The 23,654-nt window shown below is 46.8% G+C and overlaps 1 protein-coding gene across 1 annotated transcript; it reads left to right on the top strand.

The window, feature by feature from the left end:
* Positions 1 to 10,789: 10,789 nt before the first annotated feature.
* LOC131480047 (pepsin-3) lies at positions 10,790 to 18,062 on the top strand. The gene is made up of 9 exons (XM_058662416.1): positions 10,790 to 10,845; positions 11,248 to 11,407; positions 12,765 to 12,882; positions 13,479 to 13,597; positions 14,264 to 14,463; positions 16,065 to 16,181; positions 16,680 to 16,824; positions 16,929 to 17,027; positions 17,913 to 18,062. Exons 1-9 carry the CDS (start codon positions 10,790 to 10,792, stop codon positions 18,060 to 18,062), a joined length of 1,164 nt encoding a protein of 387 aa, XP_058518399.1.
* Positions 18,063 to 23,654: the final 5,592 nt, after the last annotated feature.

The raw sequence follows: 23,654 nt of genomic DNA, 5'->3' as shown, positions 1-23,654 counted from the left end.
AATGTGGATCAACTCTGTAAATCCCAGTTTAGCCTCCGTTTGACCACCTGGAGACACATGAGCAGAGCACCAACCAGCACAGGGTCACAAACAGAAAACAGAGAGACTTGGGCTTCAGCACAATACTCTGCACTGCAAAGTTATCTTATCAGAGCTCTGTTTGCACACCTGCAAAACATATAGATCAGCTATAGTACACACAGCCTGCTGCCAGCTGGTGAATGGCATGACACAGGTAAAATGGTCAGGACACCAGCACATTGGCAATCAGATTGCCAGGAGGGTTCTAGAACAATCACAGTGACCTGCTTGCATAGGACTGCATAGATTTTCAGAGCAAGTAAATGTAGACAGTACCCAAGCTCCAGACCTTATGCATGTAATATTAAGAAACTAAGGGCACACACTAATAGGAAATTTCAGCCATGATTTGAGTTACTTCATCATTTTCCTCAAAGTTTACAATGGGCAAAAGCAGCCACATTAAAGGATTTATATCCACAGAGAATTGGAGCAGTGAAAACCAACCCAGCAGTTCTCTCTTTCTTTGAAATCCAGTAGAACCTGTGTTTTGAGCTCAAGGAGTTGCTCCACGTGACCATGACACTCATTGCCCTTTACCCACATCTCTCTGTGGACCTAGTCTCTTTCCATGTACTTTACACAGCTGAAGTCTAGACAACAGCAATATAAGAGGTCTGTATTGTCAGTTTCGTTACAGCATGGGACAAAGATATGTGTTCATTCTTCCAATGCTATTTTACATGCTGCTTAACAAGCTGTTTCACTCTGAGAGGCAATCCGGTTTAGGGATCTAAACTGGATGACAGGCCACCCCTAAGTTCATGGAAAGGAGCACCAGTTGAAGTCTCAGTGCTCTAACGCTAACACAGCTGTATGTTCGTACACAAGGGAAAGAAGAAAATAATGGCCCAAGGCCTTGGGCACCGAGCCCCGGTGTAGGTGAGCTTGATAACACTCAAAGTCCATTCGGCCTTCCAATTTCCTAGCAAGAGGATGGCATCACTCTATGGGTTGTGGAAGCTGCAGATGGATGAAGATAGTCTGGCTCCCAAATAAACTAATGATACAAGTTAGAAATTCTCTCTTTACACTGGTAGGAATGATTAAAAGGAAAATGACTGCCACAACAAGCATGGTATATAACTGAATCTCCCTTACAAGACACATGGCAAAATTAAACACCACAATCATTTTGCAACAAGAGGTAGGGGTAGGTATACTCTGGCCGTTATGTGAATGTCAGGCCATGATGGGCTCTAGGGGAACAAAAATTTGAATGGAAAGAGATGGGGGAGGCCTGTGTATGCTTAATTGACACAGCCCATACTGTGAGTGTCATGAAATGCATGTTAGAGGCAGGACACACAGCTCGCCACTGAGGGCTTCCCTGATATGTGTAGAAATGTCACAAAGGCATTCCGGAGGCCATGACACTGCACCAGCTCATGAGCACCAGGACCATGGAAGGGGCAGATCAAGAAGCAGCTGTTGGGGTCCGTGCAGTGGATGTGGGAGACAGGAAGGTGTGAAGAGTATTGTTCCATTGCAGGCAGGGCCGCAAGGAACTTCCCGCTGTATGGCAGGGCCCAGTGGATGTCTCTACAACCACCTGAATGCAGCTCCACTTCCCTTTGCATTGACACCTGACCACCCTGTGGAGGAATTCTAATCCATCCAGGCATTGTTTGCTACTGTGGAGTTGGCCTTTTACTCAATGTGAGCTTGGAGGTTAATGTCAATAATAATAACGTCTTGCAAAAGGACCTTCTATTATCCCTACTGTCTTGGCTGTCCCCACTGACCTTATGCTAATCAAGGGACCTATATTTAGGGTTTCCTTTTTTCCTTGATCTTTAGGTTCCCCTTTTCTTTGTGACACAAGATTAACTTGTAGATTAAGAATTGTAGCAGGAACTTCTATTCTTTTTAGGTGAAACAAATGGCAGAATTATCCTTAGAAACACCCACTTGACCAGGATGTAACAAGTCTGAGCCAGAGTTTGATTTTTTCTGTATAAAGAAAGCGGACAGCTTTCCCGCATTGTCCATTATGATGATGAAATCCTAGTAGTCTGTCTTTCTTTCCTCTTTACGCCTCATCCACGCACCCTTCTCGAGTTCTGAACTCAACTGGAGCTGGATCCCGGCAAGCAGCCTGGAAGATGTCATGGGGCTGGCTTCTTGCTCCCACCATTAGAGCCCCTTCTGCTCCCAAATTGTTTCTTGACTCAAAAGAATCTTTATAGTATGATACTGAATACTTAAACACATTTATACAAAATGTGTACTACGAAAAACTACACACAGACTTCAGAAACTTTTCAACTAGAAGAAATCTGCTTTCAACTCCATTTCTCCAGGAAACAACTGATCTCTTCTCAGGTTATGAGTTTACTGGAATTAAAACAAACCATCTGTAAATGGAATGTTAACCACCTGCCTGCTTCTCTATGGGGCTGGGAAGTGAAGAACATGGTGCTCTTATGTGGAGAAGGCCTTATCCTTGGTGAGACCCAGATGGAAAACTAAGTGCACCAGGTGTCTCACTGCTAAGCAACCCAGCTCCATAGTACCTGTCATGCATAATGGCTCCATCACAACCTAGTACCCAGTGGTTTGTTCAACCTCACTCCATTGTTGAATCTGATACATTCATGGAACATTGCTGAACACCTGGGCTCCTGGCAGCATGACGACTACATTAGAGACTCTATCTTCCTCGTCCCTCAAGGAAAGGCACAGCCACACTGAGTGCCAAGCAGGGCTAATGGCTGGGTAAATACTGTTGCCCAATCTTCTCATGGGCCAGCCTGGCACAGTTAGATTAGGAGGGTTTCTGGCCCGAAGTGCTGTTTATTCTTTGCTGCTGATCAAACAATTTCCCAGTTGTCTCCAAAGAAATTGTGATTAACAAATAAATCTGGCACTTGGCTTCTCTGGGAACCCCTGCATGAGCCATCACAGAATGTCCACTGACACTCACCTGTGACAGAAACCTAATGGGACATGAACATCCCAAGGACAGAGCTCTTCTGAGAACCAGGACCAATCCTGCCAGTGCCACTATCACATTATGAGAATCTGAGGTGGACACTGAGCCACTTCTCTGTTTCAAGTGTGATAAAAAAGAAAGTGATTTAAAGGAAAAGAACATATCAAACTCTTCATAAAAGTAGCAAAAAAGAAATTCAAGTATTGTCTAACGAAGATATGTGTAGAAACCAACCAAGAGGTCACCATAATGTGCTCTAACAATGGTCTAGAGTAGAGAAAAGGTGAGTGAGGCACATGGCTGGGTCTTGGCAAACTTCTCAAGAGGGTTGCAGCGCTGGCTGCTGCTGCTCATGACAAACTCACACACATTTAACTCATAGTGCTACACACCCAGGACCTCACAGCCTCTGTGCTGATGTGGGTTCTCCAGGTTAGCACCTCCTGGGCTGTTGGTGTGGCTCAGGGAGGTCTTATGTCTCATGGAACCTCTCTAATGGACAAGGTTCTGCTGTCACACTCACAACATGTTGTCAGGATGGAGTTTCTTGATGGACTTTCGAAAACAGGCTCTCTCATTTCCTCTACTTGTTGCCTGAAATCATCCTCAAGCCTTGCCATGGGGGCTGCCTCACAGTGCAACGTCCTTCATGAGACTCGGCAGGGACACAATGCACAGAGACATGACCAGCAGGACACAAGTTCATATTCTATATGCTGCAACACCAACAGTGTTGGCCTATCTGATTTGTGAATCTTCTTGGCTAAAAGTAAATTCCAGGGAATTCAACCTTGGCGGCTCAGGTGACAGCAGCCCTCCACAGTGGTGGTGACCCACTTGTGCAGAGTACTCGGGCCAGGTCGGACCCAATCCCCAGGACTCAGCCCATCAGCACCATTGTCACACAAGTCCTAGGCTTTGGGACATCCAGGGATAAGGCTAGTGTGAGTGTAGGTGATGGACGATTTCTTTGTGATTCCTAGCAGTGGGGCCACGGAACTTGCTTACAAGCATGGGGCCTGAAATCTGAGTGTTTGCAGGGGAGAGTCCTTAAGTTCTATTTGGGCCAGACTGATTCATCAAGCCACATGGAAATCCTGAGATAGGCTGCTAGTGTAGAGCATGACTGACTGCCACACACCAATCCACATGAAAGCTATGGCTGGGGGTGTGTCTGGCAGGGCTAGGTACCAGTACCTGACTGAGAGGTGAAACAGGGGACAGGTCACACTTGGCAGGGTTAAGACACTAACCAACACACAAGAGAACCAGATTCAGGGGTAGATTCTCTGAGGGAAGTTTGAGCCCAACCCTGTGGAGATACATGTCCTGCTGGTTACATTGAGAGTTGGAATGGTGATGGGCTAAGCTAGGTGTGACCATGCAACCTGCCATCACTTACGGGTAAAGGAACCAACAACAGTCTGGGCAGGTCAAGGCAGCACCACCTGAATGTGCATCCTAAAACAGGATGTGGGGTGGGCCAAACTGCAACTGCAAGGGAGTGGACCAGGAGAGTTAAGCAAACCTTAACTCACAAGCAACAGAAATCAGGATGGAACACAGGTCATGCCAAGCTAGGCTCCTTCACTGGCTGGTCTGCTTGAGCCAGGGAGGACAAGACACAGCATCAAAGGCAAAGGATATGACAGGTGAGGAACTATCCCAAGCTGGGTCAGAACAACTGCTAGCATACACATGATTTAAGGCTGGGAACAGGCTCGGCTGGGGAGGTAAGAGAACACCCTGGCTGGGTTGGGGTTCCCACTGGTGAGTATGGGGGCTGGAGTCGGGAGTGCATTCCAGTCTGGATATGCCTGCCATATCCTTTGGCACAAGTGTAGATTTGGACTGTTTACACCTAAACGGACTAGACTCCAGCACCATCTGGTGCTCTGGAGGACCAGGGTAGACGTAGGATGGACCAGGCTAGGTCTCTGCCCCTACTGAGCCAAGAGTGAGCAGTGTCCGGGTATGCACGAACCTTGGCTGGGCTGAAACATCCAACAGTAAGAACTGGAATGGGTAGGTGAAAAGCCAGGCCATTGTCCCTGCTAGTAGCACAGGAGGTGGACTAACTAGGGCTGGCTCATGGACCCACTGGTATGCACGAGATCTGGCATTGGGAGAGGTTCTGATGGAGAAGCCTGGGCAACTCCTCTAACAAGACACAGACCCTGCTTGTGAGTGCAAGAACCACAATAGGGAGCACCCCAGACCAGGGCACTGAAAGGGACCCACCGCCATGCATTTGCCTGAAATCATCCTCAAAATATCAAAACAATCAAAACTGCTTGAGCAGAACCCTTGGAGCATGCTCCATGCCGTGAACCGGGGATGGGTGGGAGGCTAGGTGGGGTTTTTCCCTTTATCTCTTCCCTTATAATGGATACAGAAATAAAAAATATATTAATGTGGAAACAATGGTCTTACCCACTTTCCTGAAGCCCTTGACCTTTTGTGCCCTAATCAACTATGTAAAGATTACCAAAATAAAAGAATTTTAAAAAACGTAAACTCCAGGCCCTATCCATATCAAACAAAGTGAATTAAACAGATGCATGAATATCCATGCTCAACTACAACAAGGAGCTCTATAAGAAAGCAGTTGGCTCTTAAAGAACATTCCAATCCACTTTTGAGGAAAAGATATTTACTTAGCTCACATGTGGTTCATTAAAATCTAAATGCCGTTATACAGGATTGTTTTCTGCTGAGATCAATGGAGCATAAGAGAGATAAACTGAGAATATTGACATAACCAAAAGACTCGGAGAATCAGACTCCAGACTCAAGCCTTCAGCAACAAGGACATGAGAACATCCTCCCTGAGTGTGAACCCAGCACTACAAGGACATCCCAAGAAGCTTCACCACTCTCAACTGCAGCACCCTGGGGAATGACCCTTTAACCCATGTGCCTACGGTAGGACTTTTCACATGCAAACTAATATCCTAATCACATCAGCACCATGCTAGAGATAGTCTGCCCTGCTCCCTCAAGTCCGTCCCTAAGCACATCCAACTTCCTCTAGGTCTCAAATCTCTCACGTGGGAAGAATTAGCTATCCTTCACATTCCAACAGCTGCCTTCAGTATTATCCAAAGGACCACCAAGGGGTCAAGCAAGAGACTTCCCTGCTCCTCCCATTGCATCTTCTGGAGGCAAAAGAGTGTCCAGTGAATTCTAAACAGTTCCACATTCAGCTGTAGGGAAACAAACTCCCTGCTTCTATCGCATTTTTGAACTCCTGGGAGAGACTGACCCTGGACAAAACCATTTGCAATAACTGGGACCTTCGTCTCCCTTACTTTTACTGACATCTTCTCAGACACAAGAGGAATTTCAGGGTCAAAATCATTTCAAATCCCTCACACACAGGCACAGTCAATCACAGTGGCAGATTCCATCAAGGACCCACCACCGGCTACAGGGAGGGGTCTTCAACATGGTGTCCTAAGCCATAGTCTAGACTGAACAAGAGATTACCATCATAACATGGTGTCCCACCAGGGGCTGTGGCATGCATTGCACCCTCTGAGGACTCCAGGAAAGTCCCAGGCTCACAGGGGACATATCCAGGTGAATTCACCTGAAGGGAAGGTTGTACTAAAGTCTGTTCTACAACATGATGTAGAGGAACATTCCAAAGTCAGATTCAATGTCTTCCCCTAACACAACTTGAGGAGAGACACAAAACTCATCCCCAGGCAGCATGACCCATTATTCAAATAAATTTTTATCTTATGCCAGCCACCATCACTTTCCAAACAGCAGCCTCCAGTAGGACGCTACCACCACGTTCTGCTCTACAACAATAAATAAAGGATGGTTTGGTTGTCCAGCCAGACGTCATGCCTGCTCCCTCAGCCTGTGGGTAAATGAAACACAGTGTCTTCACCTAAAGCCTGTCTGAACGATGCATGTTCCGTGGTATACGCACATTCATGCTCCATTTTCCACTTTCATGCACGTCTCCACCTTCATGGAGAGCCATCACAAACCTGATATTTTGGCACACCTTGGTCCTAATACATATGCCAGACACCTGTGCAATACAATGCCAGGCCATACAATTCATTGTAGTCTATCTCGTCAGATGCCCTCAAGCTACACCAACTGGGTTCATGCTGCAAACTTCCTTTAGTGGTCTATGTCAGGTCAGTTCCCCTGGATCCCTGGTTCAGTGTTGTTAAAACCATGGCCTTATGGCTGGGGTGAAACATCCAACAACAAGAATCAGAATGGGGTAAAAGCCAGCCATGAAAAGCCACTGTTCCTGCTAGGACAGAAGGTGAACTGAGAAGGGCTGGCTCATGGACTCCCTGATATGCGCAAAATAAGCACAAGAAGCATGATAGGAAACAGCCCAGAATAGGCCATGGAAAGTTTCCCACTGGCATACATTTGGCATGGATCAGGGGCAGACCAGGCTGAATCAGTTCATGTCATCCAGTGACAAACCCCAACACCAGAGGAGAGTGTGGGTCGGGCCAGGTTTGGTCGCGACAAAAACTAGTGCACAATATGGAATGCCAGGGTGAGATTACCTGTACTGGATTTGAACGTAGCACCCAACCAACACGCGTGAGAACCAGGAAGGGAGAGGGCAGAGCCAGCGGGGGGATTGAGAGGCTGGTCCCCTCGCCGGACAGCTACTCTCACTGGATAGCGTGGGCTGGGATGGGGACAGACCAGACTAAGCAAGGCTGCAACACCTGTGCGCTGCACGTGGACTAGATCAGGGAGAAGCCAGGTTGGGCTGATTATTCCTGCCGGTTCTAGCATAAATTGGAGTGGGTGAAGGTTGTTTGATCTTAGCCGCAGCATCAGCTGGCAGAAGCTGGCACTGGGGGCTAATTCTGTCAAGTCCAATCACAGAACCACCCAAAGAGTGCATAAACCGGGACTGAGAGAGACCTGGGAGGGAAGTGGTGGGGTTCCCCCCCTCTTGGGTCACTACTCCCACGGGAGGGCATGAAAACTAGGACGGGGGCTGGGGTGGCTAGAAGGAGAGGAACTCAGCAACATCCCTGAGGGCTGGAGAGTTGAGTTGGCTGGAGGGAACTAAGCTTCAATGCCCATTGACAGGTACAGGAGCCAAATGGGAAGCGGGACAGACTGGACTACTCTGCTATGCATACTGTCAGGCCAGGGTGGGGGGCGGGCCTAGTGGGGGTTATTGTGGGTCGCCCCAACAGGGCTGCAGCCCCCACTGGTTGATGAAAGAGTCGAGTGCATGCTGGGCAGAACCAGGCTGGACTACAACACCCTTGGTTCCAGTGCAAGTTGGGACTGAGACCAGAGCCAGCCCAGTGATTGCAACCCCCAGCTGATCATGGCGATGGACTGTGCTGGGCCCGGTGCTTGCTGGAACATGCGGGAATCTGATCTGGGAATACCTCAAAGTTTCTTTGGTGATCTCCCCAATCGAACTGCTGGACTCAGAGCCCTGGCCAGGAGGGGATGGAGGACGGAACAGGTCAATCAACCACCTCAGCTAAATGTTGGGCAACGAAATACTGGGCAAATGAAGACTCTATGATGGACTGTGACAATCAGTGGATTCTTCAATGACCTAATCAAGCTGGGAGTGGTGAGACTGGCAGCGATCCATAACTGGAGGACTATTAAGACCACTTGAGCAAGTATCTCAGAGCATGCTCCACATCCGGGACTTTGGGCGGGTGGGAGACTGGGTGGGGATTCTCCCTCAATATCACCCTTCACCTCAGATACATAAATAGTATAATAAAAATATATATTAAAAAATAAATAAATAAAAACAAAAAAACATGGCCTTGTGGAAGGAGCATGCATTTCAATGAGCTATCTGGGTTTACTGTGGATGTTAATTGTATTGTGATATGAAAATATCCTAATTGGGAGCCAGTGGCATCTGAAGCACATTTCCTCCATTGCCTCAGGGGGATGACCTTGCCATATCAGTGTCACAGCCTGCATGATCTTAGGTTTGGTGACCTTGACATCCACAGTGAAAACAAGAGCATGGTTCTTTATCTGCTTCACACTTGACTCAAGCTCAGGAGAGAAATTGCTGAGGCCATTATGCTCCTGCCTGTTTTCTGATGAGACCTTCTTCCAAGACAAGTTCCAGGGGAGCAGTTTCTAAAGAGTTTCTAGTGTGACAGGTGGAGACAAAAACCCAGTTCTGCTTTCTTGGAGCCAATAAGGAAGAAATATCAATGGGATGCTGAATTTGGATTTGTTTTCTTGTCAGTTTGCACTTCCTGCTGCAAATACTCAACTAGTTCCCTAGAGTGCTGGATCCACCCCAGGATTCCAATGAGATCTGGACAGCCATGAATGGATTGAGGAAAAACTGCTGACACACCAGAGATAACCATGAGGCCAATCACAATATCAAGCTCCTTAAACCTATGTTCTGACACTTTCTCTCCCCAAGCCCATTGTCCCTTGAGTCAGGGCCATTTCCTAACCTGTGGAGACAACATCAACACAGAGCATGTGAGATCTCAGTCTTGGTTTCTTCCACAGATCCCTCCCAACACAGCTCACAGCTGGTGCATGAGGTGTAGGGAAAATTCTGCACACTCCCAACTACCAATTCTGCAGAATCAACAACAACCAAGCAACAGCCCAGTTAACAAAATTCAGGTCAAAACATATCTACCCAAGGAGACCACCGATCCCGGAAGTAGGGCTCATCTCCAGCCTTGGCTCACTATAGAGCCAGATGCAAGACTAATAGGCTACACATTTGCATTCTCACAGCCCCATCCTTTAGTTCACTAAATTTACTGAGTGGATCATGAGACTCAGGGAAATACACTTTACAGCACTTTTTAAAGGACGGAAATAGATGGCAAGATGAGGAGATGCAATGGCAAGGGCTGGAAGGGTTTCAGGCCATCTTCTCCATCGTGCCCATCAGGGTGCTCTCTCCAAGCATATAAATCACTTCCTGTTCATACTCCCAGAAACCAGAGGATCTGCTCTCAAGAAGCCCAGCAGACAGCACCTGTAGGGAGGTTCTCGGAACTTCATGGGTATGATTGCTGATATATGGGTGAGGTTCCAGCTTTGATTTTTCCAAGGGTCTTCTTCCTGTGGTTGCTGCAGAAGCCCTCTGAGGTAAGGAGGATCTTACAATCCACTATGGGAAAATCCCAGGGCTCACAAAAGGCATGCGAATGAGTTCTATGAAACTCCAGAGAAGAAAAATTCTAAAGCTGTGCCTCATAAAAGGAATGATGAGCCAGGAACCAAGCATAGAAAATAAAAGTCTCCACATGAAGTAACTGATCCGCATAGGAAAGTATGTTTTCATCCTAAATCACACACTGCCCACATGAACTTTGGTTGAATATTCAGCAATGCTGTCTCTTTAAGTAGCACATCTGCTCTCCTAGAATGCCATTAATCCTCCAGCATCAGGTCAGTGTTGCACTCTGTGCTCCGATCACCAATTTTGGCATTTTAGCAAATTGGAAAGTTGCAACCAGCCCCATCTCATTCCATAAGACATACCCACCACTCAACGGCATCTTGTTCTTGCAACAGAATTCCAACTGTGGGATTCTGAATAGGCAATATCTCAGAACATGACTCGGGGCAGGGGTCACCTTATCAGAACATTTTCTGGTAAATGTGATAGCAGGTGGCCTTTACACACTGATAAGGGTTATTAGAGTCAGCAAGGGGCCGCTATTTAAGCAGCGGCTCTTGCCTGTTGCTATACACCTTCCACTTGTCCTGCTTTCCCCACTGACCTGGGAGTCAGCAAGAACCATGAAGTGGCTGCTGCTGCTCGGTCTCCTGGCACTCTCTGAGTGCATCGTGCACAAGTGAGTCTGGCTTTTGCCAAAGGGAACAGTGGCTCCAAGGGGGATTTTCCAGCATCTACTGCCTTGCCCACCCCCATGTAACACCCATTTCCCTCCTTTCATTCTTTCCAGCTTTTCCCCATATGGAGTCTTCCTTCATGGTCCCTTTCTCCAATTCAATTCTGTCACCACATTATAGACACGGTTTACAGACCAAGCCATGACATCTACCAGGGTTTGGGGTCAGTCCCATCGCTAGATGACTGCTCATGTCCCTCTGTGCGCTTTGACTTACTGATGGGAACATCTCTGCAACACCTTTTTTCACTCATGAACAAGTTTTCTTGTCTTTCATCTCAGCTTGGAGTCTTCACCAACTACTCCTTCTCTCCTAATCATGCATGTGCCAACATTCTCTCCCAGGGTACCCCTGGTCAGAAAGAAGTCCTTGAGGAAGAACCTGATTGAGAAGGGATTGCTGAAGGACTACCTGAAGACTCACACTCTCAACCGGGCCTCCAAGTACTTCCCTAAAGATGTCTTTGCCTCTGGTTCCACTGAGAGCCTGGAGAACTACCTGGATGTGAGTGCCTGAGCAGCTTGAAGAGGGAATCACAAGGACTGAGCTAGCAGGAGACATGGTGTTGGGGGGATGTGGCTGACAGCCAGAGATTGCAGCTTGGCTCTCAGAAGCCCATAGTTGAGGCAATCACAACCACCCTTTCCCTTCTCGTGTATTGTGTTTTATCTGTTTATTTTTTCAATGCTTTTTTATTCTGAGTACTCCCTTATGTATTCGGTCAGGCATTGGGTTGGATAGACTCAATAAAACCACAGTTCCCAAGAGGAAGAAAGATGATCTTGACTTAGCCTCACCAGAAAATGAGAACAATGACAGGCTTGGGGCCATTAACTGAGAGGCCACTGTCTCAGTGAGTGGCTCCTGGAAGAGATGCAGGACGACCTGTAGCAGTGTAGGAGCAACTGGGATTCCAAAGAGAATGAAGGGAATTCCAGAGAGTATGAGGGCTCATGCTCAACCTGTGGCCAGTCCTTCTGATTGAGCATATTTGAGAAAAGAATAGAGCAGTGTGAGACAAAAACGGAGGGAAGGGAGGTTGCACTAGTGAGCCCCAGGGGCCATGGATAATATTATCCGCTGGGAGGGCAGTTAATAGAAAGGCTATGAACTGAAGAGGACTAGATCCTAACTGCAATAGATGTCTCTGAGTCACTGGGCTGACATGATCAGACTTAAGTCTCAAAAGCTTATTGCCTCTTATTTGGGGGAACCAATGGCATGTTCAGCCCAACAACACACCCCTTGTATTATCTTTGTGAATAGGACAAGGCTGAGGGCACAAAGCACCTTTACCTGTGCTCAAGGGCTAGGCCTCTGAGATCCACCAGACCCACTGCACAAAATGTTCAGGGTCCAGGCCTGCTGAACCTCAAAAGCGCATTCACATTCTGTGAGCCTTACTGTTCTGTATACACAACAGATCCACTCAGAGTCACAATCCATAGGTGACTTCAAGTCAGGAACTGCATGGATCTTCAACATTGTTCAGTACAGGCAGAGCTGGCACCTGGGAGAGCCCAGAAACATAAGCCTATTTAATCAATGAGCATATATTTTTAAAGATCTATTAAGTGACAGTACATTGAGCCAACCAAAGATCAGGGGCTTATGTTCCAGAGAGAAAAACAAATTTAGAAAGCATGTGAGATGAATGCAGCTTATAACAGAAGACAAAACAAACTAAGACTTCAAGGAGCAGAGGAGACCAGGGCTGGGCTTTGAAGGAGTGTGCTAAGATGGGGAGAAGAGATGGAGGGTCTTCTACATAAGAAACAGACTAGGCTGAGAAGTGGTCACTATGTGAGTTTTGACATGGAACACTCCCAGTCTTTGAGCTGTGTTGTCCTGGTTCCTGCAGACTGAATACTTTGGCACCATCAGCATTGGAACCCCCGCTCAGGACTTCACCGTCATCTTTGACACTGGCTCTTCCAACCTCTGGGTGCCCTCTGTCTACTGCTCCAGTGCTGCCTGCAGTGAGTGTCTGCCATTTCCCCAACACATTCACTTCGGGTTACTCAGCACCAGATGGTGCTGGGATTCCTCACCACACAGACAGCTTTTACAAGTCTCATGAACACATTGGCAGTCATTAAGGGACTCAAGCAATAAGACTTGTACAGGCTGCTACCAGTAGGAAAGCATGCAAAATAGGTGCTCCTGTGGATAGTGGTGATTGAAAGTTGTCATAGGGACTCATGGATGAGAAGTCCTATGGGGGTCTAATACAAAGTTTTGCTGAGGGCTCAGAGGGGTCAGCCACACTGGAGCCTAACCTCTGAAGAAAGCCCAAGCAATGTGGATAGCAAGGCTGATGCACTCAGTGCTTGCTTGGGGCCCTTGCAAGGACTGGAGTTCAGCAATGAACCACAAACAGTGGAACAATATTGACTGTCAAGGAGAAGGGATTAGAACCTGGGGTCTCCTGGCATTCAAAGGTCATCTTACAGGTCATCCTAGGCAAAGGTCAACTTTCTCTTCCATAGTCTCAACCAACACAAGAAATCCATTCCAGAAACTCACGAGTCTTGTTGCCATTTGAGGTTACTGATGACACTCTTTGCCTTTGCAGGCGTCCATAACCAGTTCAATCCTGATGACTCCTCCACCTTCGAGGCCACTAGCGAGACAATCTCCATCACCTATGGCACTGGCAGCATGAGTGGCATCCTGGGATACGACACTGTGAATGTGAGCACCTGGGGGCTCTGCCTCCTCACACTGCCAGCCGTGGAGCCTCCAGGAACTTGGTGACCACACTCAATGGCCCCCCAAAAGAGCAGTATTGTCTTGGAGACCATGCAGGCAACAAGATGGGTGGCACAGGGAGTGATGTGGCACAGTTGTCACTTATGCTCATGAGCTGAGTCTAATATGCATAGGGATGGTTCCTGGAGTGCTCAGTCAAATGCAGTGCTAAATTTCAAAGAAAAAGTAGAGAAAAGGGACACAACTGCTTAATTGTCTTGTAGCATCTCCTCCTCGTTTTCCTCCTATTCCAATCACATGAGCCATACACACTCCTTAGCCTATGGCAGCTCTCCTTGGCTCTAATGTGCAGCAGCTGGGTGACCAACCAAAATCCAAGTGCACCTTGACTAGGCATTCTATGTCAGCCTCTCACAACAAGTTGCATCTTGTGGCCTCTGAGTCATCAGTCACCAAGATCCTATCCAGTAGATGCCACAAGCATTCCAGGAGACCCTCTCCAGGTCTCACATTCTGTTACCCTGGAATGGGAGTTCTCTAAGAAATGTAGCAGCATGGCTCTCGGTCCAGGCCTGGAGTCCACTAGTATTCCAAGGAACATGTGCTCATGGGGGACATCATCTCTGTCACCCTTTCCTCCTTACACAGGTTGGAGGCATTGAAGACACCAACCAGATCTTTGGCCTGAGCGAGTCTGAGCCCGGCTCCTTCCTCTACTATGCTCCCTTTGATGGCATCCTGGGTCTGGCCTACCCCAGCATTTCTGCCTCTGATGCCACACCTGTCTTTGACAACATGTGGAATGAGGGCCTGGTGTCCCAGGACCTCTTCTCCGTCTACCTGAGCTCGTAAGTTGGCTAGACCTGGGTCTTCTTCTCCCACATGGACCATTTCCACCTAGCCAACCAAGGATTATCCAGGGCCAGAAGGGCAGCAGATGAGTTGAAAAGGTTGAAAATTTCAAAGTCAACCTTCAAGTCCAGAACAGCACAAAACGGGAGTAATGCTGCCACATCCACCTCATGCCTGCTCTTTCTCTCTGCCTTCTGACAAACAATCTTCATGCACTGCTATATAACATCATTAGCCATTTGCTCCCTGGGCCCAGTTACTTCATCTTTGTATCAGAAAAGGGACTACTTAAGTGAACCCACCTAAGGCAGGCTCAACATTGACAGCAGAAACAATGAAATAACAAGATTGGAACACAGGATGGGCCTTAAAAATGCGTCTGGAATGTGAAAGGAGAGACACATTTAGAGAGTAGGTGTTCAGTTCATGGGTTAGGTCATGGTGTGGGAGGTCTGCTTCCCATACCTAGTCCCTGAATGTTTCCTACTCCTCTCTACTGGATTCATCTCCATCATACTACAACACTAAGAAGGGGCAAGGAAGTGGTGAAGTTACCTTGCCCACTTGGAACATCCAGACTAAGTGTTGTGATCCTTGCCACAGCATGAGTCACCCAGTAGATGGAAGACTCATGAATGCCTTAATCTGTCATTCATATTACGCAAAAATAAAATGTGAGCTTACATTAGTGCAGATATTTTAAATGGACAGGTAATTTGTCTAATAGTATGCATGTTCCATGAACATTCTGGAAATTGATTGCATGCACAGACTCCAAAATAGGCACCAATAGGATTTCCTTCAATTGTATTATTTCTAGGGCATTTTTGGAAGCACTCTCATACATCTTGAACTACAAAATTGCAAAAGCCAGTAACAAAGAACCCCTATATGGGGGCTTCTATCCTTGTGGCACTTGGCTAGTCAATCTTCAGGAGACTCTGAAACATAACATGCTTTCATGAGAATGAAGTATTGCCTGTGGGCCACTATATTGACACTCCTAGAGCAAAGTACTAGATATTGGCACAACACACAGTCTGGGGCAGATATTTGCATGCTGTTCAATCTATCCCAAATACCAAACCTGTATGGTAGATCCTTGACCCTGTCCCATTGGATCACAATAGTGCCATCTGACCCCCATCTGATCACGATAATCAAAATGATCCCCAGACGCAGGCAACAGTAGCTCTGGCTGACGAAGAGCATCTCCACCATCCACTACTTAGGGACATACCATCCCAAATACACATTTCTTCTGGTCCCAAAGACTACTACAACCACAATTAGGATGCAAAGGATACACTTGGGTACACATATTTGTAGGTAATACTCCCTGCTACAACTACACAACTGTGTGAACCCGAGCTGGTGGCTTTACTGCTCCGAGACAGCAGTGTAAAGTCAAAGCCTATGCACCAATTTATGTGGATGTGCTGTCACAGAAGAAGCACCCATGTGAGTCACACATTCAGTAGAGTCCTAGCTCTCAAACGCAGCTCATCGATGGGACCTCTTGGGCTGTACATAGCAGTTATGCAACGCATGAATGAAAGAATGCCTGTCTCTCTCCCTGCCCCTACACTTTCCACAGCGATGATGAGAGTGGCAGCGTGGTCATGTTTGGTGGCATCGATTCTTCTTACTACACTGGGAGCCTGAACTGGGTGCCTGTTTCCTATGAGGGCTACTGGCAGATCACTGTGGACAGGTAAGACCATGCTGCTGCAGGACACCCTGCTCTGAACCCTTATTACTTTGCTTGATGCACTTATACTTAGTCAGCTACCATGATCTGCCTGGAGCAGCCTGCACACGATGAATCTGCAAACCAGACAAGCCAGCGAAATCCCAGGAAACTTAGTCCATGGGAAGAAAAGCAAAGAGAAGGATTTCCGGGAGCCCAGATCCTTACCAAGGACAGGACAGCCAGTTCCAAATGGTTCAGGAAGCATGGTCAGATTACAGCATACTAGGGGTGGCATAGCAATCCCACCTGTCTATACCTCTCAGGATAAAGGCAGCCTGGAAAGGATCAGAAAGCCTGCCTCAGTGGGAAGATGGCTACTGGCAGTCTAGGATTAGAAATTACTCAGAACAAGAGTTCTTTGCCAATGTTGAAGCCTGACATCCCAGATGTTCTGCCCCATAAGCGGCTTAGGGGTAAACCTGGGGCCTCATGGGAGCCAACCTTGCATCTCACCCTCAGCATCACCATGGATGGAGAGACCATCGCTTGTGCTGATGGCTGCCAAGCCATCGTGGACACCGGCACCTCTCTGTTGGCCGGCCCCACCAGTGCCATTTCCAACATCCAGAGCTACATTGGAGCTTCTGAGAACTCGGATGGAGAGGCAAGTCCAACCACGACTGCTCTGTTCTAGCCACAGGTATGGGGAGGAACATGCACAAGGAATGAACCACTCACACTCTAACCTCTCATATTCACGCCCTCCAGATGGTTGTCAGTTGCTCATACATGTACTCCCTGCCCAACATTGTCTTCACCATCAATGGAGTCCAGTACCCTGTACCTGCCAGTGCCTACATTCTGGAGGTAAGGGAAAACTCTGAAAATCGTCTGACATGCCGATATACACCGAGGTCACACATCAACCCTGTAATAGGAAGCACTCTTCTCTTTACTTAAGCCAAGTATTCAACTCACATCTCTCCTGTACAGCTTACAGAGGAAAAGAGTTTCTTCAGAAGCAATGCGTGAATGAGAACTGCCCTTAACGGAAAAATGAGGCATCACATGCTGGCACAAAAAGAGGTCATGGTCCGTTTAGGCTCAGTCACCTGAACCCTGAGTCTCAGTGTCACACACATCACTTCTCACTATGGTGCACCCTTTCTCAGTTTCTAGTCCTTGGTGAACACTAGAGGCTCAGTTCATCCCACCTTTTCCATTGTTAAGGGGTCATGGTGAGTCTGACCATACCTTTATTCCAATGACCCACGACAAACACCTTGCTTCTTACTGAAAAACCATGCACAGAATCGGTTTCTCACAGTGCACTGTCCTTGCTCAGCACAGGCCTAGTCATCTTTTCAAAGACATTTAGCCTGCAGCCAAAGCCAAGCCCCATTGTCCAGAGAAGGAAAGCACCCCATGGCCGCCTACTGAGCCAATGGTCATGGTGAGATTAATGAGAAGGGCTGTATTTTGGAGGATTCCAAATCTCTCTTCCAAAACCTGACATGTCCTGAGACATGTTGCTCAGAGTACAGTTCCATTATCTTCCAATAATAGCATATACTGCCCACAAACTGTAAGCAGCTGAGTTGCAGGCTGACCCAGACCAGCATGTGTCACAGCCCCAAACAAAGGAAAGGAAGATCTTTGCATGCTACTTGCGGTCAGAATAAGGAACCCGTAATGGTTATCATCGAGTGCCACTAACCCTCACTCTGGTCCCCATGCCCTTCTCTTCTCCAGGAGGATGGCGCCTGCATGAGTGGCTTCGAGGGCATGAACCTCGACACCTCCACTGGCGAGCTCTGGATCCTGGGTGATGTCTTCATCCGCCAGTACTTCACCGTCTTTGACCGTGCCAACAACCAGCTTGGCTTCGCTGCCGTGGCTTAAGCCTGAAGCTTTGAAAATGATTCCTGAGATATTTGCATCCCCTTAGATGGATTGACCTTTCCTGGTTGTTGTTCCTGAAACACAGTCTCCTTGCAATAGAACTAGATACCTTGCTCTATTCGCAATCATGCCCATAACATAGAATAAAAACAGCTGATGAAAATGTGTGTGTCTGCATTTCCTCAATGGTACATCTCCTGCTACTGCTGCTGTCTGAACACCAGGGAGATAGGAAGAAACGCACACACCTGCTCACACTGCATCAAAAATACTGACATTTCCTAAAGAGGCAGAAATGATTGCAGAAGCAGTCAGAGCATTCAGTGCAAGACAGAGCACTGAAGGCTGAGTGGGAAACAGACATCATCAGGTACATTCAAGCACTGAACTGATTCTATGTGGAAAGCAATTGGAGATACATTGCAAATTCTGTCAGCAGGCTAAACACCACACAATCATATTCCAAATGAAACTGTATGACATAGGAATAATATCTCAGGAAAAGTCTTCTCTTTTTTTAAAGATTTATTTACTTTATTACAAAGTCAGATATACAGAGAGGAGGAGAGACAGAGAGGAAGATATCCCGCAACGGCAGGTGTGCACCGATCCAAAGCTGGGAACCAGGAACTTCCTCGGGGTCTCCCACGCGGGTGCAGGGTCCCAAGGCATTGGGCCATCCTCGATTGCTTTCTCAGGCCACAAGCAGGGAGCTGGATGGGAAGTGGAGCTGCCAGGATTAGAACCGGCGCCCATATGGGATCCCGGGGCATTGAAGGTGAGGACTTTAGCCGCTAGGGCACGCCGCCGGGCCCGAAAACTCTTCTCTTCACACACACAGATACCGCAGACATGTGAACAACTGAGATTCTATTTCAATTAATATGTTTTGCCTAAACGAAGCTCTTATTAGGAAGCCACATGTTTCAAACAGTCTAAGAAATGCATGCCAGCAATAATTAACTAAGTCCTCTATATTGTGTCTTAGGTGTCCTACATGAAGGCAGGAGAGAAGAAAAAAATAAAATTTTGAGTGAATGGTCAGGAATTAGAAGGAGAGAGATGGGGGTTTATTCCACAATTTCCCACACAAAACTGAACTTATAAAGCTTCTATTTTCATCCCTGCACAATTGGTTTTCACAAGGTGGCCTAATAGGCAAAAGGCTATTGCTTTTTTAATCTTTTATTTTTTATTATTACCATTATCATTTTAGCATACAATTGCATAGAACCCTGGAATTTCCCTTTTCCCCTCTCCAATTCCCCCCGTCACCAAGTTCCCCTATATCATGACTATTGTATAGTTACTAATACACAGTTATATTTCCATTACTGTGGGCATGTACAACGGCAGGGTATCCATCATCCTATTGTCATGTAGTAAACAGCATCATTGGGAGTCCAGCTTTAGTTTGGAAGTAGAGATGCATACTACATTGTATCCTCACATCTGGATATGTCAGTCTCCATTTCACAGCTACTGTACATCCCCTCAAATGAAAGGTCATAATACAAAATCAACAACAGCAAGAAAAATAGAAATTTACAATGCCATGAAGTTAAATGACATGTTACTAGCTATGACAGCCTCCATTACACAGCTATTATACATCCCCTTAAATGAAAAGCCACAAAACAAAATCGGTAACAGGAAGAAAAAAGAAATTAATAACAACACCATGAAGTTAAATAACATGCTATTGAATGACTAATGTATCGCTGAAGAAGTATAAAGGAAAATAAAGACCACCTTGAGGAAAATGATGCTACTATATGATTTATGAGTCAGTGAAAAATTCAATCAGAACAAAGTGTTTTGAAGAGCACTGAAAGCTAGTGGAAAAGCACAGCGAGTACATTTTTATTTTTATTTCTTTTTTATTATTTTATTTTGGTAATATTTATGCAGTCGATTAGTGAACAAAGGGACAAGGACTGCAGAAAAGTGTGTAAGACCATTGTTTCCACATTATTTTTTTTCTAGATCTGGGGTTAGGGGAGAATAAAGGGAGAAGCCCCACTCAACCTCCCACCCATCACAGGTCCCCAACATGGGACCTGCTCTGAGGGTCCTGCTCGAGCGGTTTTGGTGGTCCAACAGTTCTGAATTGCTGCCAATATCACCATTGCAAGAACAATGAAATCTCGCCAGAATCCACTGGCTGACACAGTCTACCTTAGAGTCTCCATTAGCCCAGATCTTCAGTGCCAACTCATGGCTGGGACAGATGATCTATTTGTTCTGCCCTCTGCCTGTCGTGGTACCATGTGTCCTCTACAGGTTCCAATAGACTGCCATATCCTCCATGTGCACTTGGATTTCCTGTCTACTGTTCCATCTGAGCCTCGGAGGAGGCTCAGTTTTGTCACTTGCACTCCATGGTCAGATCATGGAACCTGCACTTCTCTTCATGGTTGGCTTCTGAGATCAGCAGTGCAGATGGGGGGATCCCCAAAGAAACTTCATCTGAGGTGATCCCAGACTTGATCCTTATGTGTGCTGGCCAATACAAGGTCCGGCACAGCGCATTGCCCCAATCAGCTTACACATATGTTGTAGTTGCAATTGCGGCATCAGTTCAGTTTCCAGTCCTGTCTTCGACAAGAACCAATGGGTGTTGCAGTCCAGCCTGTTTCTGCCCAGCACACACTCGGCCCTCACACAAACCAGTGGGAGTTGCAGCCTAGTCGAGGAGATTCCCAATAACTCCAACAGGCCGAACCCTGCCCGGGTTCCCATGCTTGCCAGTATGTACAGCAGGCTTGTTCAGTCTGTCCCACATCCCATTTAGCTCTCGTACAAGTCAATGAGCATTGAAGCCTAGTTCAACCCAAGCAGCTCCACTATCCAGCCCACACATATGCTGCTGGTTGCCGTTCTGTCTAGCCACATCTGCCCCAGTCCTGCTTTTCATGCTCTCCTGTGGGAGTGGTCAACCAAGAGGGAGGCCCCCACTGTTTCCCTAATGGGCCCACTCCCAATCCCTGGATCACTCTCCAGGTGGTTCTGGAGTTTAAATGGACAGAATTTGCCCCCTGTGCCAGCATCTGCCAGCTGATGCTGCAGTAAAACCCAACTAACCCTTACCCACTCTGATTTATGCTTCTACCTGTAGAAACAGTCAACCCAGCCTGGCTTCACTGATCTAGCTCACATGAGGTCCACAGGTGTTATAGCTCTTCTGGTCTGGTCTCCCCCATCCCAACTCACACTCTCCAATGGGAGTGGTGTTCTAGCAGGGGAGCCCTCCACATTTCCCCTACCAGCATTTCCCTCCTCCCGCACTGGTTCTCACATGTGCTGATTGGGCACCATAGCCTGGTCTGGCATGGCCTGCCCTACCTCAGCATTTCCCAGTGGGTGCAATAGACTGGCCCACCAGGCCCAACGCCAATTCCAGCTCAGGGTGGTAGGGGCTAAAGCCTAGCTCAGCTCAGTACAAGTACATTTTTATAGTACAGTTGAGGAAATGTAGGCAGGGCCATAATGTGCATCTACCCCTTTTTCCTGCTGCTTTCCTGTCATGCATGTGGACGCTGGCTCTTGTCCCAGTGGCCCTGCTTCCCATCCACCTCTCTGTTTGTGGCCTGGGAAAGCAGTCAGGATGGCCCAAAGTCTTGGGATACTGTACCTGTGTGGGAGAGCCAGAAGAGTCTCCAGGCTCCTGGCCTCAGATAGGCAAGGCTCTGGCCATTGTGGTCACTTGGGGAGTGAATCAGCAGGCAGAAGATCTTCCTCTCTGTCTCTCCTCCTCTCTGTATATCTGACTTTCCCGTAAAAATAGAATAAATATTTTTTTTACTACACTGGAAAATCTCAATGATAGGATGAATAAAGCAGAAGAAAGAATCTCAGATTTGGAAGATACTTCCTGGAAAACAGAACTGGGTCAAGCTAAAAAAACGTATCCCAGAATTAACAGACACTATTAAAGGGACCAAAATACAAGTTATGGGAGTTTCAGAAGGCACAGAAAGAGAAGCTGGGGTTAAAGGTTTATTCAACAAAATATCAAATGAACGCTCCCCTAATCTGGACAAAGAATTGGAATGCAATATTCAGGAGAGGCACAGAACTCCCAACAGGGTTGAACAAAAGTAGTCTTCACCACGACACATGACAATCAAGGTCTTTTCAATCAAACATAAGGAAAGCATCCTAAAATGTGCACATGAAACAAATCAATTAACACATAAGAAATGGCAATCCGACTCACAGCTGACCACTCACAGGAAACTCTACAGGTAGGAAGAGAATGGACTGACTTATTCCAGAGTCTAAAAGCAGAAAACTGTCGGTCCAGAATAATGTATCCAGCAAAGCTTTCCTTTGTCTTTGAAAATGAAAGATAATAGTAAAGAAAAGCTCAAAGAATCTGCCTCTCCCAGCCCTGTCTGAAAAATGATACTTAAAGATGTTTTCTTCACAGAGCAAAGTATTAGCATTCACTCAAACAAAGGCAAATATGAAGAACAGCCCAGTAAAACAACAGAAGACTAAATCAAACAATGAACAACTCTTTGCTAAAATCACTGAACAAATTACCACCCATTCATTTTAACCCTGACTGTAAAAGGCTGAAACACATGAATCAAGTGTCCTAAATTAGTAAACTGGATTTAAAAAACAGAACCCGGGCTCAGCCTGGTAGCCTACCAGCGAAAGTCCTCACCTTGCATGTGCCAGGATCCCATATGAGCACCAGTTTTAATCCCGGTGACTCTGCTTCCCATCCAACTCCCTGCTTGTGGCCTGGGAAAGCAACTGAGGATGGCCCAAAGCCTTGACTTCCTGCACCCACATGGGAGAACCAGAAGAGGTTCAGGGCTGCTGACTTCGGACTGGCACAGCTCCAGCCATTGTGGCTGCCTGGGGAGTGAATCAGTGGACAGACGATCTTCCTCTCTATCTATTCTCCTCTATGAATATCTGACTTTCCAATAAAAAAATAAATCTCCTAAAAAACATCTATCTGGTGCCTATAGAAGATATATCTCACCAATAAAGAGCAGTGAAAACTGTATCTCATGGGTTTTGATGTTTTTGTTTTCATTAATTCAAAACATTTTTTTCTCATTAAATTCTTCATTAACTCATAGGTCATACAGTAACATTTTCTTCAACAAGGTTCTTGATTTTCTTTGTCATTTCTGCAGCTATACATTAGTCATTCAGTAGCATGTTATTTCACCTCATGGCATTGTAAATTTCCATTGTTTTAAGATTTATTTATTTTGTATTGGAAAGGTGGATATACAGAGAAGAGAGACAGAGAGGAAGATCTTCCATCCGATGGTTCACTCCCCAAGTGGCCACAATGGCCGGAGCTGAGCCAATCCTGAGCCAGGAGCCTCTTACAGGTCTCCCATGCGGGTGCAGGGTCCCAAAGTCTTGGGCCGTCCTCAGATGCTTTCCCAGACCACAGGCAGGGAGCTGGATGGTAAGCAGGGCTGCCAGGATTAGAACTGGTGCCCATGTGGGATCCCGGTGCATTCAAGACGAAGACCTTAACCACTACACTATCATGCCAGGCCCAGTAAATTTCCATTTTTTCCTGTTCATTATTTTTGTAGCTTTTCATTGAAGGAG

Source organism: Ochotona princeps, chromosome 4 (assembly GCF_030435755.1).
Source record: "Ochotona princeps isolate mOchPri1 chromosome 4, mOchPri1.hap1, whole genome shotgun sequence".
In the NCBI taxonomy this organism is placed as follows: domain Eukaryota; kingdom Metazoa; phylum Chordata; class Mammalia; order Lagomorpha; family Ochotonidae; genus Ochotona; species Ochotona princeps.
The sequence above is the reverse complement of the archived record's forward strand: the minus strand, read 5'-3'. Positions and strand labels throughout refer to the sequence as shown.